The sequence below is a fragment of the Cervus elaphus genome, chromosome 1 (genome assembly GCF_910594005.1).
Source record: "Cervus elaphus chromosome 1, mCerEla1.1, whole genome shotgun sequence".
In the NCBI taxonomy this organism is placed as follows: domain Eukaryota; kingdom Metazoa; phylum Chordata; class Mammalia; order Artiodactyla; family Cervidae; genus Cervus; species Cervus elaphus.
This window is the reverse complement of record NC_057815.1, coordinates 34,558,949-34,576,454: the sequence shown is the minus strand read 5'-3', so window position 1 is coordinate 34,576,454 and position 17,506 is coordinate 34,558,949. Positions and strand designations below refer to the sequence as shown.

Sequence of the window (17,506 nt, the reverse complement as noted above, 5' to 3'; positions counted from 1 at the left end):
AGAAAGTCATCAAAGAAATTCTGATCCCAAAATGTGGTTTACCACAAAATTTCAAGTAGCTTAAAAAAAGGAAAAGCAATTATAAGAGCTGTAAAAAGGAAGAAAAAGAAAAAAATGGGAAAATATATACTGAATCTAAATTAACCTCAGAAAACATTTTTCCAAGTGAAATGTAACTGTTCTATTGCTTAATGACCACAAAAACCACATGGATCACCGTGTGATACTTAAGTAGTTATTTAAAAAGGAGGAAAGTTGTCCTTTAAGACAAAAATTTGACAGTATTTTTCACAGTGAAACTTAAGCAAAAGGTTTTGGAAATTCTTAGAATTGTTCACTTAAAAAAAACAAATTCAGCAGTTCTGAATTACTTCCATAATTACAGGATGGTTTTATCTGTGAAAACCAAATACAACATTAAGTATTAGCACGTAACCAACAATTATACAGAGTACTGTGCCAAAGGAAGATGCATTTCTTGATGGCAAAGTGACAGAGAAATGTAAACTAAAAATTACCCAGCTTTGCAAGGAAGCTTATCTTTCTTCTCCTGGATTTAAGCCATTCAGAAGAAAACTGTGAGGAGTCAGAATAAAACAAATGCACCATCATAATAAAGGAGACATAAGAATCTTTTGAAACACAACCCAAGAGTAAAACCTAGTCCCTCTTAAAAAGTTTAGAACACTGTTAATTAAAAGGTTAATCTTCACAGGCAATGAAGTACTAGTAAATTAATCTGAAAGTAATGTTACTGTGATGACTTAAAAATGTTGTCTGCAAATTCTCTGACAACCAACAACACAAATGATGGGTCAGACTTGGTGTCTCACTTCTAGTGAAACAAACAAGCAAAAGCAATACTCCATGACTTTCAGCTTCTGCCTAGCAAAGCTTACATGCCCTCTTAAGGCACTGGCTCTCAGAAACCACCTACCCCGTTGTAAGGACACCCAGCTCACACGAAGGGACTGTACATACACGTTCGGTCAATGGCCACAGCTAGATCCCCAGCAGACACCAGCATCAACTTGCCAGTCACATGAGGAAATCATAAGCCTTCAGATGATTCTAGCACCTGGCTTCTAATGCTCAAAGTGCACAGATGTACTTGAAGTTAACTCAACTTTACAATTCACTTTGCACTAATTTTTTTCTGCCCTTCCCCTTTAGTCCAAACTAGTTACTATTTCATTATACTTGCAAGAGCATACTTCATACCCCTTTATTATCATTTATCAGTTTATTCACAGTAAAGATAAAATACAAATGTCTGCCCTGCATGGATGGTGATCTGAGGGGCTCAAGCCCCCCACCCCCAGGACCCTGCCTGCATGCTCGCTGCATACCACATGGCTCTGTCCTGGCCGAGGGGATGGTAGCCCACTCTTTCCCTCCTTAGGACAGAGAAAACCTAACCCATAAGATATCCATTCTGTCACAGGGAGAGATTTATAAATCAGCATTACTTTTTAAAGATTACAAAGACAGACCATTCTGATCAGGATTAAAAAAAAACAACAACAACACACACATCTAATTTTTAGTTTACTCCTCCAGCTCAGTCAGAATTGAGACCAAGCATCTTTGACAGTGCTTTATTATCTGTGCTCAGACTTTAAATAAGATATCCCTAATTTCCCCAGTTTCAACCTAAACACGTACAGTTCTAGTACTGACCTTCTAATTTGCAGTATGACCCTAGACAAGCCATCTTACATCTCTGCCTCCACCCACGTCCAAGAGAGATAATGACACCCTTTTTTTTAACCTACTTACCTATAGGTAAGCAGGCGTAAGATTTATGTTGCTGATCAAACACAGGTAAAATATATAAGGTTTTATCATATTAACTACTTTCTAATATTTGTTTTTATAATTTAATCAAAATAAAGATGGCATACTTTCAGAACTACAAAATTCAGCAGTTAGATGAATTAAGTAGTAAATCTAGTCATAATAATAAATCCATTCATCCATGTTCTCATTTAATTACATTAAGAAATAATAATTATAAAAATAGGTAAAATGTTGTGAAAATATTCCTATTTATTCTATCTTTGAGGAGTTCATGCCCACATCAATGGACTCTCTGGCATCAGACACGGCATCGGGTACTCGAACGGTCATATTGTCCATAGCCTTTGTCAAGCAGATCTGACAGCCCAGCCGCGATCTGTATAAAAAAGGGGGAAGGTGCGGTTTAGTATTAAGTTTATCTTATTCACAAGGCAATGCAGTTAATAGGATCTTTTCTTACCCAGAACATTGGGATTTATCTACCTTTTAAGTTTTCATTAAGTCAAAAAAGATACACCCAACCCTTTCAACTAGAGGATAACAGAATGTAAACATGAAAACAAAAAGTGTGATATGTCAGTTTTATTTTAATCTCTAGTTTCTATATTTTACTAATTGTTTCATCAGAACTACTACTTTTTGGTGACAGGAATGACAAGCAATGAAACGATGAGAAGACACAACAGTGGAGAAGAGAACTGAGGTTTTAGCAATGCCAAGAGAATAATTACCTCACAGTCACAACTACACTGGGAGGTGATAGGCACATCAGAGGTAGCCATCCCTTCAACTGAGTTATGGGAAATATATTAATACTATGTATGAATTTCATTACCATTCAAAATAATTCCAGCCCAAAAAGATTACACTACGGCTGATTCATGTTGATGTTTGCCAGGAACCAGTAACAATACTGTAAAGCAATTATCCTTCAAATAAAAATAATTTATAGAAAAAAAGACTACAAAAAAATTAAAAATACAGAAATAGTGTAGATTGATAAAAGGAAAGTAAATATTTATCACTGGAAGAATAACTTTAATTCCATTTTTTTCACAGAATTATGATCAATTCTCTTTATGTTTAAAAAGGAATCTTAAACAGTGATGTACAAATCTATGTCTATGTAGCTCTAAATATAAGTATAAACGGATCTTTCAATAAGTATAAAATGTTAAGTTATAAGATCATTTTACACCATATTTTAATTAGCAGAGCTTTTTCTTTCTTAATGGCACATAAAAATAAATACTATATTTGTCTCATACTCCAACTGCCTTCAAAAAATATGATGGAATGTGATATGCAGGTCTTAGTTTCATCACCATACTCATCAAGCACCTCTTGAGCACCTAAAGGGACAGATCTACATGTCAGCGGGTTTGCAAAGAAGAGCAATTCACCTCGTCCTTACTGAACACCTCTTACAGGCCAGGCACCAGGGACGCCATGAGGAGGCCGCATGGGGGTTAGAACCAAACAGACCAGTGGTCCAAATCCAGCACTGAATATGACGTGTTCACAGGCAACTTTCTTAATCCTGACAAATATTAGTTTCCTAATGTCATCCTAAGGATGGATAATAAGTGGGTTTCTCACAGGACTGCTGTAAGGATTGGTTGCTAATATCAGTATTAAGGTGTGAACTTTAAATCAAATAGAAGAGCTGAGACACACTTGCAGGTAATTAACATGTGAGACTGTGACAAATGCCATGAGAGAGAAAGCTGAAAGGTCTGAGGAGAAAGCACTGACTTCTGGCTGGGGAGATGGTGTTTCTAATGGGTTCTGAAGACTGGGTAGGATTTAATATTTAATAAAAGATAAAGGAGAAAGGCACTTGAGGCAAAGGTAACAGGGGTTCAAGGCACGATTGAGTTAATATGGCCTCTGACTTGGCTGCTGTGCAGGCCAGACAAGGGCAGGACGAGTGATGGGCTTGAAAGGTAGTCAGGCCACGGACAGCTCTGAACACCAAGGAAGGGGTGGTTCATGTTTTCACTAGTGAGCAATGAGGGACCCTGGGAGGTTTCGGAAAGGGAGTAAGTACTACAGTCAAGGGCTTCCCTGCTGGCCCAGTAGTAAAGAACCCACCTGCCAAAGGAGGAGACAGGTTTGATCCCTCGATTGGGAAGATCTCCGGGAGAAGGAGATTGGCTCCAGTTCATGGGGTCAAAAAAGAGTCAGACACAACATAGTGACTCAACAACAATGAAAAACTACAGTCATGGAAAATATTGACTGCTGATAGAAAAAATCCCTTTCTGCCAGTAGTTCCTATTTGTTGAATTAGAAACAGCCCTGATAATCTTGAGCAAAGAATGCTCAAACTACCACACAACTGCACTCATTTCACATGCTAGTAAAGTAATGCTCAAAATTCTCTAAGCCAGGCTTCAACAGTACGTGAACCGTTAACTTCCAGATGTACAAGCTGGATTTAGAAAAAGCAGAGGAACCAGAGATCAAACTGCCAACATCCACTGGATCATCGAAAAAGCAAGAGAGTTCCAGAAAAATATCTACTTCTCCTTTACTGACTATGCCAAAGTCTTTGATTGTGTGGACCACAACAAACTCTGGAAAATTATTAAAGATTGGAATACCAGACCACCTTACCTGCCTCTTGAGAAATCTGTATGCAGGTCAGGAAGCAACAGTTAGAATTGGACATGGAACAACAGACTGGTTCTAAATTGGGAAAGGAGTACATCAAGGCTGTATATTATCACCCTGCTTATTTAACTTATATGCAGAGTACATCATGAGAAACACTGGGCTGGATGAGGCACAAGCTGCAATCAAGATTGCTGGGAGAAATATCAATAACCTCAGATAAGCAGATGACACCACCCTTATGGCAGAAAGTGAAGAAGAACTAAAGAGCCTCTTGATGAAAGTGAAAGAGGAGGGTGAAAAAGTTGGCATAAACTCAACATTCAGAAAACTAAGATCATGGCATCTGGTCCCATCACTTCATGGAAAATAGATGGGGAAACGGTGGAAACAATGATAGACTTTATTTTCTTGGGCTCCAAAATCACTGCACGTCATGACCACAGCCACGAAATTAAGACGCTTGCCCTTTGGAATAAAAGTTATGACCAGCCTAGACAGCATATTAAAAAGCAGAGACATTACTTTGCCAACAAAGGTCCATCTAATCAAAGCTATGGTTTTTCCAGTAGTCATGTATGGATGTAAGAGTTGGACGATAAAGAAAGCTGAGCACCGAAGAATTGATGCTTTTGAACTGTGATGTTGGAGAAGACTCTTGAGAGTCCCTTGGACTGCAAGGAGATCCAACCGGTCCATCCTAAAGGAGATCAGTCCTGAATATTCATTGGAAGGACTGATGTTGAAGCTGAAACTCTAACACTTTGGCCACCTGATGCGAAGAGGTGACTCATTTGAAAAGACCCTGATGCTGGGAAAGATTGAGGGCAGGAGGAGAAGGGGACGACAGGGGATGAGATGGTTGGATGGCATCACTGACTCAATGGACATGAGTTTGAGTAAACTGCAGGAGTTGGTGATGGACAGAGAGGCCTGGCGTGCTGCAGTCCATGGGCTCGCAGAGTCAGACACGACTGAGCAACTGAACTGAACTGACAATCTTCAATTATGCATTAAGCTCTCTCAACAAGAGAGAAAATGAGGCAAGCCAATTTCAAGCCACGCCAAGCCAAGTGAAAACGAGACAAGACAAAGACTGGTGATCTGAGAAAGACTGTTGGTTATACTCTTGGTGTTCATATAAAATTAAGTAGAGTAATGCTAGTCTTCAAGGAGCTTGGGAAAGAGGATGGAAAAAGCAATCAGTGATATTGGGCAGAATCAAGTAAGCACAGTAACAGAAGAACCGGAAGTGTGTAGGAGAACACAGGGAACCCCTCCTGGTTCTGTAACCCGAGAGGATATGGCAGTGGTGCTGGGACCACTCTCACTCCCCTGCTTCCTCCTGGAAGGTCCTGGCTCTAAGGTGGACCAGTGTAGAACCTCTACAGGAGAAGCCAGACAGCAAGTCTTCCTTGATTTCATTATTAACCCCACAAAATTTCCCACTTGTGCAAACCTTGAAGACATTTTCTACAGCCACTTTGCCATATACACCTGACAGAGGAAATATACTAGGTGTTAACTTGACTTCTAAAGTTTGGTTTTCACAGCAAAGAAGCAGCTTCAAACTGTAAGAAACCAAGGGCTGTGGGGTCCAATGTAACTGATTCAAACCAGGGCTCTGTCAATCTCCAGCTATGTGGCCTTGAGCAAATCTCTGAAAACTAAGCCCTGTTCTATAAAGTGGTGATAATACTGCAAACTCTGAAGGTTAGAAACAATCTTTGTTAAGACTGTAGGCATTATAGTAAATGTCTTGCATTTGAATTAATATTATTATAGTTCAAATGCCAACAACCACCATTGAGTGAATGCTTTTTCCACCAGACACTATTTAAGGAGCTGCACGTGCATGTATTAGTTGACATGACACAACAATCCTATGAGGTAGGTACTATTTTACTATCCCCATTTTACAAATATGAAAATGAGGCCTCTGTGTAGGTTATCCATGGAAACTGGTAGCAGGGAGCAATGACAACTATCAAAAATAGATTCACAAATAATTCCTGAATCTATTAACCATTAATTCCAAAAATAGCTGGTGATGATGCCCTTTCTGAGTTAGGCACTAGAGATACAATGATGAAATACTGGATCATCAGTTTCAACAAAAGCAAAAAAAATTAACTGGAAGTATTAGAAGGTAAGTTCTAGATCCTAATAAATCTTCTTTCATCTGTTTTTGCTCAAGGAATTAATATTTGCCACAATTTAATGAGTTGAGATGAAATTTGATGCTTTTTATGGTATTCTTGAAGGACAGATATGATAATTGAAAGAAATTACAGTGAAAAGTTTTACCTACTTGAGAGAATAGTTTTTAGAAAAAATGTATAATAATAATGTTAAAATGAATAGTTTTAATTGTACATTAAAAAAATTAATCAGAAATTATTCTTGCTATTAATGGATCATCAGTCCATTATTAATCAAGGCTAAGTACACTCTATAATAACATTAAAATGCTCTTCAATCAAAAATTAAGGACACTTACATCAAACTTAATTTTAAAATAAACCTAGATTTAAAGACTGAGTTTCCTTGTATCTTTGGAAGTATATAGTACCCTAGAAATAGAAGTTTACATGCAGCTACCATTTTTGAACAAAATTATTTTCATTCCATTTTATCAATGCTTTCTAAATCCTACCTGTTAAAAGCATTATACTCTTTCCCCACAGAGCATTTCTACTAAAATTCTGTGCACTTAAAAATACCAGCTATAAAATGTCATAAAAGCTATTTCTTGCTTTCCATTATTTGTTCTAAAACTTCTGAATTTTACTATCAAAATTCTTGGCTAGCTTACATTTGCAATAGGTCTTGCATCTTCTCACAGTCATGTATCTCTCCTAAATGTAGCTCTCCCTTTCCTCCCATTTTTCTTTTCGTTCATACTATTATGTTACATGTACCTATAAATTTTATCTGAATAAAACAGCAAGCAGTTAGCTACAGTTTAGCCCTCACATTGAGAAAAAATTTTCAGAACCAAATCAACACAACCACTGAGTATGTTCTGTGTGTTATCCTTTAGAACAGAAAAGGAGGTGTTGACAGAGAATGTAGCACCTGAAGATGTGAGGGGAGACTGGGAGGCGGCAGCCACAAAAAATGCCAATGAACTAACAACTTCTGTGAGGATTACAGTTTACATTAAGGGTCTAACAAAATGGTGGTTACATAATACACATGAAATAAAGCTTATTATTACTCTTTTTTATTATTTTAAACTCTTTTTCATTAGGGCCACCAAACAAGTTAAAAGTCAAAGCCAACCTGAAGTAAACTCTGATTATCTTGCCCTTTGAAACATTAAATTAACTCCGTATCTTCCCTATCTCAAACCAAAAGACTAGATAATTAAAAAAAAAAAAAATGGTATCACTTGATATCACTTACTACTATAAATCTTACCACTTTTAAGAATAATTCTATTAATAACAAGAATAAGATCTGAGCTTCTTCAATGTACAATTAGAACTATTCATTTTAACAAAACTATTATATATTAAGTTTCTAAAAACTGTATTCTCTCAAGTAAAACTTTTCATTATAATTTCTTTCAATTATCAAATCTGTCCTTCAAGAATACCATAAAAAAGCATTACATTTCATCCCAACTCATTAAATTGTGACAAATATTAATTCCTTGAATAAAAATAGATGAAAGAAGATTTATTAGGATCCAGAATTTATTTTTTACTTTTGTTAAAAGGAAAGTTTCATAAGGGTTAAACTGTAGAATACATGGAGAAATGTCACATATTTGATATTCAAAGTTTGCAACTTGTCTGTCTACACTGGGAGAACACTATTACACACATGCAGATTACATGTCTCTGGTTAGAGACAGACATGAACAAATAAAACTTTTACCCTCCCAGATGATTCTTACAACAGAAATGGTCTGAAAATCTTACCTATCTGTTAGTCCATATGCCAGATCAAGCATGTCATTCTCCTCATCAGTGATTGCTTCCAATTTCTCAAATATGTGCTGTTCAAAGATGAGGTGACAAGTAGAACAAGCCAAGGTTCCCTCACATGCACCTACAAAAGCAACAAACATTGAACATACCTCTCTACATTCAACAAGATTCAAAATTGACTGGAATTAAGTAATTTCTAAATTTAAAAATCAGCATTAGCACACATCAATGGTAGGACTTTATTGAGAATTAGGGACAACTTCCCATACCCAACACACAAAGAGTTGGAAATCACTTTCAAATATTACTTTTAAGAGGTTATGGGTTAGATGCTGTGAGGGAGACTCAAAAATTCAAATCCTAATATGAAAGAGTTTACAAGTTAATGAGACATGCATAGATACAAAAGTATATGCCTTTTAAATTTATATAGTTAATAATTTACATACAGCTGTGGAAGTTACTTACCTTTTCCTGAAGAACTCAACACAATTTATAGGAGCTTTCGTGGTATGTAAGAGGGATCAGAAAGTAATCAAACTGACATCTCAATAAAGTTAAATATTCTTCCCTCTCAGTCTTTCTTTATAATCAAGACAGAATCAAATAAGTCACTTTAAGAGTCACATTGGTTTAAAATAAAGAGAATATTTCTCCTGCTCCATGTTTTTAAAAGTCATTAATTTGACAGTTATTTATTGAGTGCCTATTATACGCCAGGCACTATAAAAAGGGAACTGAAAAGTCTTCTAGTCCAACCAAACTATGACTGAATACGCTTTCCAACACCGTTTTCCCAGAGTTTACCCAGCTCCTGCTCGAAAACTTCTGACAAAGAAATCCTCCTGGTAAAGCCGGCCAATTTCACATTTGGCTACTTCTGTGCTAAAGTCTGTCACTCTGTAACTTTCCACCTACTGCTCCAACTCTACCCCATGGAGTCGAATCCTTTTTTCTTTCTGGGTCTACTGAGGTAAAATTAAGAAAATTCTAAGATACTGAAAGCACACATCATAATGATTTGATATATGAATATACTGTGAAAGGACTCCTCTCAGGACTCCAGTTAATACACCTGTAACCCTATATATGTCTATTTATTTATTTTCCATGAGAACATGTAAGGTCTACTCTCTCAGCAACAGAGTTATAGCCACCATGATTTACATTTGATCCTCAGTCCTTAATATTAGAGGTAAAATTTTAAACCCTTTTACCTATTAACCTATTTCTGTGATCTCTGCCAAGTCCCTGGCAACCACTTTTCTACTCTGTGTCTATGAGCTTATTTAGTGAATCCTTTAAACAACAGCTTTTCATATATTTAAAAATGTTCTTTCTTCTCCAAACTGAGCATACCCAAGTCCTTCAGATTTTTCTTACATAGTAACATAGTTCTAAATCCCTTCTCTCAGTCTGGTTGGGTTTTCCTTAAAATATAGCATCCAAAAGATGACTCAATAAAACAGAATCATCCATAATCATGTTCTCATTAGATTCTACCTAGTTTCATTCTTTTACAAGTGGTTGACCAGTTTTCCCAGCACCACTTGTTAAAGAGGTTGTCTTTTTTCCATGGTATATTCTTGCCTCCTTTGTTGAAGATAAGGTGTTCATAGGTACGTGCATTTATCTCTGGGCTTTCTATTCTGTTCCATTGATCTATATTTCTGTCTTTGTACCAGTACCATACTGTCTTGATGACTGTGGCTTTGTAGTAGAGCCTGAAGTCAGGCAGGTTGATTCCTCCAGTTCCATTCTTCTTTCTCAAGATTGCTTTGGCTATTCGAGGTTTTTTGCATTTCCATACAAATTGTGAAATTATTTGTTCTAGTTCTGTGAAAAATACTGTTGGTAGCTTGATAGGGATTGCATTGAATCTATAGATTGCTTTGGGTAGTATACGCATTTTCACAATAATGATTCTTCCAATCCATGAACATGGTATATTTCTCCATTATTTGTGTCCTCTTCGATTTCCTTCATCAGTGTTTTATAATTTTCTGTATATAGGTCTTTTGTTTCTTTAGGTAGATATACTCCTAAGTATTTTATTCTTTTTGTTGCAATAGTGAATGGTATTGTTTGCTTAATTTCTCTGTTTTCTCATTGTTAGTGTATAGGAATGCAAGGGATTTCTGTGTGTTAATTTTATATCCTGCAAATTTACTATATTCATTGATTAGCTTTAGTAATTTTCTGGTAGAGTTTTTAGGGTTTTCTATGTAGAGGATCATGTCATCTGCAAACTCAGAGTTTTACTTCTTCTTTTCCTATCTGTATTCCTTTTATTTCTTTTTCTGCTCTGATTGCTTATAAAAGAATGAAATCTAACACCATACACAAAAATAAACTCAAAATGGATTAAAGACCTAAATGTAAGACCAGAAACTAGAAAACTCCTAGAGGAGAACATAGACAAAACACTCTCCGACATAAATCACAGCAAGATCCTCTATGACCCACCTCCCAGAATATTGGAAATAAAAGCAAAAATAAACAAATGGGACCTAATTAAACTTAAAAGCTTTTGCACAACAAAGGAAACTATAAGCAAACTGAAAACACAGCCTTCAGAATGGGAGAGAATAATAGCAAATGAAGCAACAAAGGATTACTCTCAAAAATATACAAGCAACTCCTGCAGCTCAATTCCAGAAAAATAAATGACCCAGTCAAAAAATGGGCCAAAGAACTAAACAGACATTTCTCCAAAGAAGACATACAGATGGCTAACAAACACATGAAAAGATGCTCAACATCACTCATTATCAGAGAAATGCAAATCAAAACCACAACGAGGTACCACTACACCAGTTAGGTACCAGTCAGAATGGCTGCTATCCAAAAGGCTACAAGCAATACATGCTGGAGAGGGTGTGGAGAAAAGGGAACCCTCTTACACTGTTGGTGGGAATGCAAATTAGTACAGCCACTATGGAGAACAGTGTGGAGATTCCTTAAAAACCTGGAAAGAGAACTGCCATATGACCCAGCAATCCCACTCCTGGGCATACACACCGAGGAAACCAGATCTGAAAGAGACACGTGTACTCCAATGTTCATCGCAGCACTGTTTATAATAGCCAGGACATGGAAGCAACCTAGATGCCCGTCAGCAGACGAATGGATGAGGAAGCTGTGGTACATATACACAATGGATTACTCAGCCATTAAAATGAATACATTTGAATCAATTCTAATGAGATGGATAAAACTGGAGCCCATTATACAGAGTGAAGTAAGCCAGAAAGATAAAGACCAATACAGTATACTAACACATATATATGGAATTTAGAAAGATGGTAACGATAACCCTATATGCAAGACAGAAAAAGAGACACAGATGTATAGAACAGACTTTTGGACTCTATGGGAGAAGGCGAGGGTGGGATGATCTGAGAGAACAGCATTGGAACATGTCTACTATCAAGTGTGAAACAGATCACCAGCCCAGGTTGGATGCATGAGAGAAGTGCTCGGGGCTGGTGCACTGGGATGACCCAGAGGGATGGAATGGGGGATCAGGACGGGGAACACATGTAAATCTATGGCTGATTCATGTCAATGTATGGCAAAAACCACTACAATATTGTAAAGTAATTAGCCTCCAACTAATAAAAATAAATGAAAAAAATAATAATAATTCTACCTAAAAAGTTATTCTGGTTTTCTTTTTAAATAATTTTTAAAGCCATTATACAATTGTAAAGATTATAGACTCTTAGGAGTAACTTCAGTTGGATTTAGATTCTTCTGGTCAATAAACATTATATAAAATATTAATGGAACTATTATCAATAATTAGTTCCTGTGAAAAAATATATATCATTGTAACAAGAATTGTTCTTTCATACTTTAAACATTTGTTACTCATATTTTGTTATTTTAAAACATGAAGAAAGAAAAGAGGCTTCCTTAAACGTTCATTTTTAATTAAATTTCATTCAAAGCAGATTTTATTAAATCTCATTCAAAGCAAAACAAGATGAAGCAGAGACATACCACAAAGCGACGTACAAGGGTCATAAGCATGGACTCTGGAGCCAGATTCCCCGGATTCAATCTCAGTTCCACTTTTTACTAATGGCATCACCTTGGGCTACTTCACCCTCCATGCCTGAATTTCCTCAATAGTAACTGTACCAACCTCACAGGGCAGCTGCAAGCATCACATATGAATGTGTACTTAACATATTTACTTGCAACCATGACTGATTGGTAAAGTAAGACCTACTTACAGTTACAGTTACAGTTCAGTCGCTCAGTTGTGTCCAACTCCTTGCGACCCCATAAACCGCAGCAAGCCAGGCCTCCCAGTCCATCACCAACTCCCAGAGTCCACCCAAACCCATGTCCATTGAGTCGGTGATGCCATCCAACCGTCTCATCCTCTGTCGTCCCCTTCTCCTCCTGCCCTCAATCTTTCCCAGCATCAGGGTCTTTTCAAATGAGTCACCTCTTCGCATCAGGTGGCCAAAGTGTTAGAGTTTCAGCTTCAACATCAGTCCTTCCAATGAATATTCAGGACTGATTTCCTATAGGATGGACCAGTTGGATCTCCTTGCAGTCCAAGGGACTCTCAAGAGTGTTCTCCAACATCACAGTTCAAAAGCATCAATTCTTTGGTGCTCAGCTTTCTTTATAGTCCAACTCTCACATCCATACATGACCACTGGAAAAACTGTAGCCTTGACTAGACGGACCTTTGTTGACAAAGTAATGTCTCTGTTTTTTAATATGCTGTCTTGGTTGGTCACAACTTTCCTTCCAAGGAGTAAGCGTCTTTTAATTTCATGGCTGCAATCACTATCTGCAGTGATTTTGGAGCCCAAGAAAATAAAGTCAGCCACTGTTTCCACTGTTTCCCCATCTATTTTCCATGAAGTGATGGGACCAGATGCCTAAGTCTTAGTTTTCTGAATGTTGCACCTTAGGCCAACTTTTTCACTCTCCTTTTACACTTTCATCAAGAGGCTCTTTAGTTCTTCTTCACTTTCTGCCATAAGGGTGGTGTCATCTGCATATCTAAGGTTATTGATATTTCTCCTGGAAATCTTGATTCCAGCTTGTGCTTCATCCAGCCCAGCATTTCTCATGATGTACTCTGTGTATAAGTTAAATAAGCAGGGTGACAATACACAGTCTTGACATACTCCTTTTCCTATTTGGAACCAGTCTGTTGTTACATGTCCAATTCTAACAGTTGCTTCCTGACCTGCATGTAGGTTTCTCAAGAGGCAGGTCAGGTGGTCTGGTATTCCCATCTCTTTCAGAATTTTCCACAGTTTATTGTGATCCACACAGTCAAAGGCTTTGACATAGTCAGTAAAGCAAGACATAGATGTTTTTCTGGAACTCTTGCTTTTTCGATGATCCAGTGGATGGTGGCAATTTGATCTCTGGTTCCTCTGCCTTTTCTAAAACCAGCTTGAACATCTGGAAGTTCATGGCTCACGTAATGCTGAAGCCTGGCTTGGAGAATTTTAAGCATCACTCTACTAGCGTGTGAGATGAGTGCAATTGTTTCGGTAGTTTGAGCATTCTTTGGGATTGCCTTTCTTTGGGACTGGAATGAAAACTGACCTTTTCCAGTCCTGTGGCCACTGCTGAGTTTTCCAAATTTGCTGGCATATTGACTGCAGCTCTTTCACAGCATCATCTTTCGCGATTTGAAATAGCTCAACTGGAATTCCATCACCTCCACTAGCTTTGTTCATAGTGATGCTTCCTAAGGCCCACTTGACTTCACATTCCAGGATGTCTGGCTCTAGGTGAGTGATCACACCATCGTGATTATCTGGGTCGTGTAGATCTTTTTTGTACAGTTCTTCTGTGTATTCTTGCCACCTCTTCTTAATATCTTCTGCTTCTGTTAGGTCCCTACCATTTCTGTCCTTTATCAAGCCCAAAAAGACCTATTTAAGTGTTGGCAATTATTATGATTTGTAAGTTATAAGAAAAGAGAATTTCAACTTTTTTATATATTAAATTATATGTATGTTTTAAAAAATTATATGTTTATATATTAAATATATAAATATATATATATACTGTACATTTATGTAATACATAAATATATACCCACACCAATTGGCTATTTTAACAAGTAGTTTACTCTTCTGTTTTTGCATATATTTGAGGCTTATCACACAAAAAGGTAAATGGATATATTTTACTTAAAAGGAAGTGGGCTTCCTCTGCTTAAAAAAAGGTAGGTTAAGTTGTTGTTTAGTCGCTAAGTTGTGTCTTACTCCTGCGACCCCATGAACTACAGCCCACCCAACTCCTCTGTCCATGGGAATTTCTCCAGCAAGAATACTAGAGTGGGCTGCCATTTCCTTCTCCAGGGATCTTCCCAACTCAAGAATTAAACACACATCTCCTGCATTGCCAGGTGGATTCTTCAGAGCTGAGCCACCAAGTAGGTAGGTAGAGGGGCAGAAAGAAAGAAAACCCCTGCAGTAAAAGGAGAACTGGTGTGGTGCAACCCTGAGGCCAGCTGGGCTCTGGGTGAATCTGCCATACTGTCCGCTGGGTCCTGGGCAGGCCTCTTGAGGACCCCGGTTTTCTTCTCATCCATATCATGGGAGATTGAGGTAGATGATGTCTAAGGGCCTGTTCACTCTAATATTTTATGACGCCACAAAGAAGAATTGTAGCTCTTAATGGATTTGTTCACTAGTATTCAATAAATACATACTAATTTTGCTTTCTGTTCTTATCTGAGAGAAAAAAAGAAAAATAATACCCAATCCAGACAATCTCAAAGCTAAAATGTCAAATCCATCTGGAGATACTGGGGGACAAAATTGAGGAGATTCAGCATCTTTTGTCTTAAAATGTAAGTAAAACCCTCCCTAAAATATACCAAGCAACTTCCCTAATTTAAAAAGCTTAAAAAAGCTTCAAATTTTTATTATTAAAAAACAAATCCTGAGAACTGCAAGCAATGCATACCAGAAGATGCAAGAAAAACAAACTCACAATCCTGGACAGAACGCGGAGTTGGGAGCTGGCTATAGAGGCAGACGGAGGACCAAGCACAGAGGTCTCCCAAGCTCGCCTAAGGAGCCTGAGCGTGTGCTGTAAGCACGTGCTCCGTTTGCTGACACATTGGGTGGGTAAACTAGCACACTCTCAGTGGGTGGGTTGCCACAGAGATGTTACTGACTAGGGATTACCAGCAACTGTCACTCTACCACCCCTCTTGAACCCAGCCCCTGGAGAACAGTGGTTGCTGGTGAAGTTCCAGGAAGCTACTAAAGGATTTTGAGTAGGAAAGTGACATGGCACGTTTATTTTGGATTGATCCTGCTGGTGCCTGTGTGTAAAGGATGGGTTTGACATGGATAAGACAGAAGCAAAAGTCATGACATTTCACCAGAGAGGAGGGGTAAAAGAGGAAGAGGATAAGAGACTGAGCGCGTCACGGAGACACTTCCCCCCACCCACCAAGAAGAAGAGTTAAAATACAGATGTGTCAACTGGGAGGCAGAGAGAACCAGAAAAGGGTGATATCAGAAAAGCCCAGGGAAGAAGCCAGCGCAAACAGTATGGTCTCAATCATCCTGGAATTCACAGAAAAGTTCACATGCCAATAAATCCCTGCAGAATATTTAGGACATTCCTTTTTTTTACCACCTGGTCAGTCAAAATGAAGAGTTACCATCTGTAGTCCAGGTCTTCACTTTCTTCCCTAGGAAATCTCAATTCTTTTAACTTTCTCTTAAAGTTATTTCTCTCTAATAATTTTCATAGCTCCTCTCAGGAACCTTTCCAGCTGATTCCACATCTTACTTAGGATGCCAAGTTCAGAGCTGAAGAGAGTATTCTAATAAGAATTTGACAAATGTTGAGTATATACAAAAGATTAACTTTTGGTTCCTACACTCAAGCTCCTATTACACATTCTAGTCCCATATTTATTCTTTAGATAAACACATCATGCTTGGGATTCCTCCTTATTTTACAGTTTCTTTCAAACTTTTTCTATCACAAGTTGTCAATAGATATGCTTTTCTTATTCTTTGTACTGGGAAGAAACTCAAATATAATAGAAACTTTAAGGCTCAGGATGAAATCAACTCAGCCTGTATAAAATGGCTATCACTGAACCAGAGACACATGTGGTCATACTGTCATACAAGTATCACTATAGAAAAAAAACCTGGAGCAAAGACTTACAAGCCCTGTGAATAGTACTTATAAGAAGAAATAGTCTATCCTGCAAAACTCCAAAATAATACAACAATCTGAGCATTTTCGGGGAGGGTTTTTTTTTTCTTAAACTGTATGTTCAGTAAAAAAGAAAAAAATTCGAGAACAGTGAAGACAAGCCTCTGATAAGGTATTTGGAGGAAAAAAAAGATTTTAAAAGACAGCCTAAAACTGTGAGAAGAAAACTTTAAGTTACTCCTTTTTAAATTTTTTTTTTTCATCTCATGATTTCATGATGGGTATTTCCGCCAATTTGTTTCCTGGTCTTGTAATCAGAGGTAGGCCCGCAGTCAATAAGCATCTGACTTTTGTCTTTTCAGTATACGGGTCTATGAATCTTAACACACATGTAAGTCTGTGCACCCACTACCACAACCAGGACACAAAGCAGGTTCATCACCCAGAAGAAAACCCTCATGCTTGCTGTGCTCTCGGAGGCACAGCCTGCATTCCTCCATTCCGAAAACAATTCCATTTACAACAGCATCAAAAAGAATAAAATACCCAGGAATAAATGTACCTAAGGAAGTAAAAGAACCATACTCAGAAAACTGTAAGACACTGATAAAATTAAAGACAATACAAGCAGATAGAAAGATATACTGTGCTCATGGGTTGGAAAAATTAATATTGTTAAAATGACCACACTGTCCAAGGCAATCTACAGGTTCAATACATGTCCTATCAAATTACCAATGGCACTTTCCACAAAACTAGAACAAAATTTTTTTAATTTGTATGGAAACACATAAGACCCAAAAAAGCCAAAATAATCTTGAAAAAGGGCAAAACTATAAGTATCAATCTCCCTGACCTCAAACTATACTACAAAGCTACAGTAACCAAAAGAACATGGGACTGGCATAAAAACAAACACATAGATTAATGGAACAGAACAGACAGCCCAGAAACCAACCCACCCACCTATGGTC

At 37.6% G+C, this 17,506-nt stretch overlaps 1 protein-coding gene across 1 annotated transcript in view; it reads right to left on the bottom strand.

Moving 5' to 3' along the window:
* Positions 1-1,535: 1,535 nt before the first annotated feature.
* FDX1 (ferredoxin 1) overlaps positions 1,536-17,506 on the bottom strand; it is a 37,151-nt gene continuing 21,180 nt past the window's right edge. Inside the window, exons 3-4 of the mRNA XM_043898783.1 lie at positions 8,346-8,475; positions 1,536-2,176 (exon numbers count right to left, since the gene is read on the bottom strand). Of these exons, the coding sequence (XP_043754718.1) occupies positions 2,050-2,176; positions 8,346-8,475 (257 nt within the window). The 3' untranslated portion in view covers positions 1,536-2,049. The remainder of the gene's footprint in view (positions 2,177-8,345; positions 8,476-17,506) is intronic.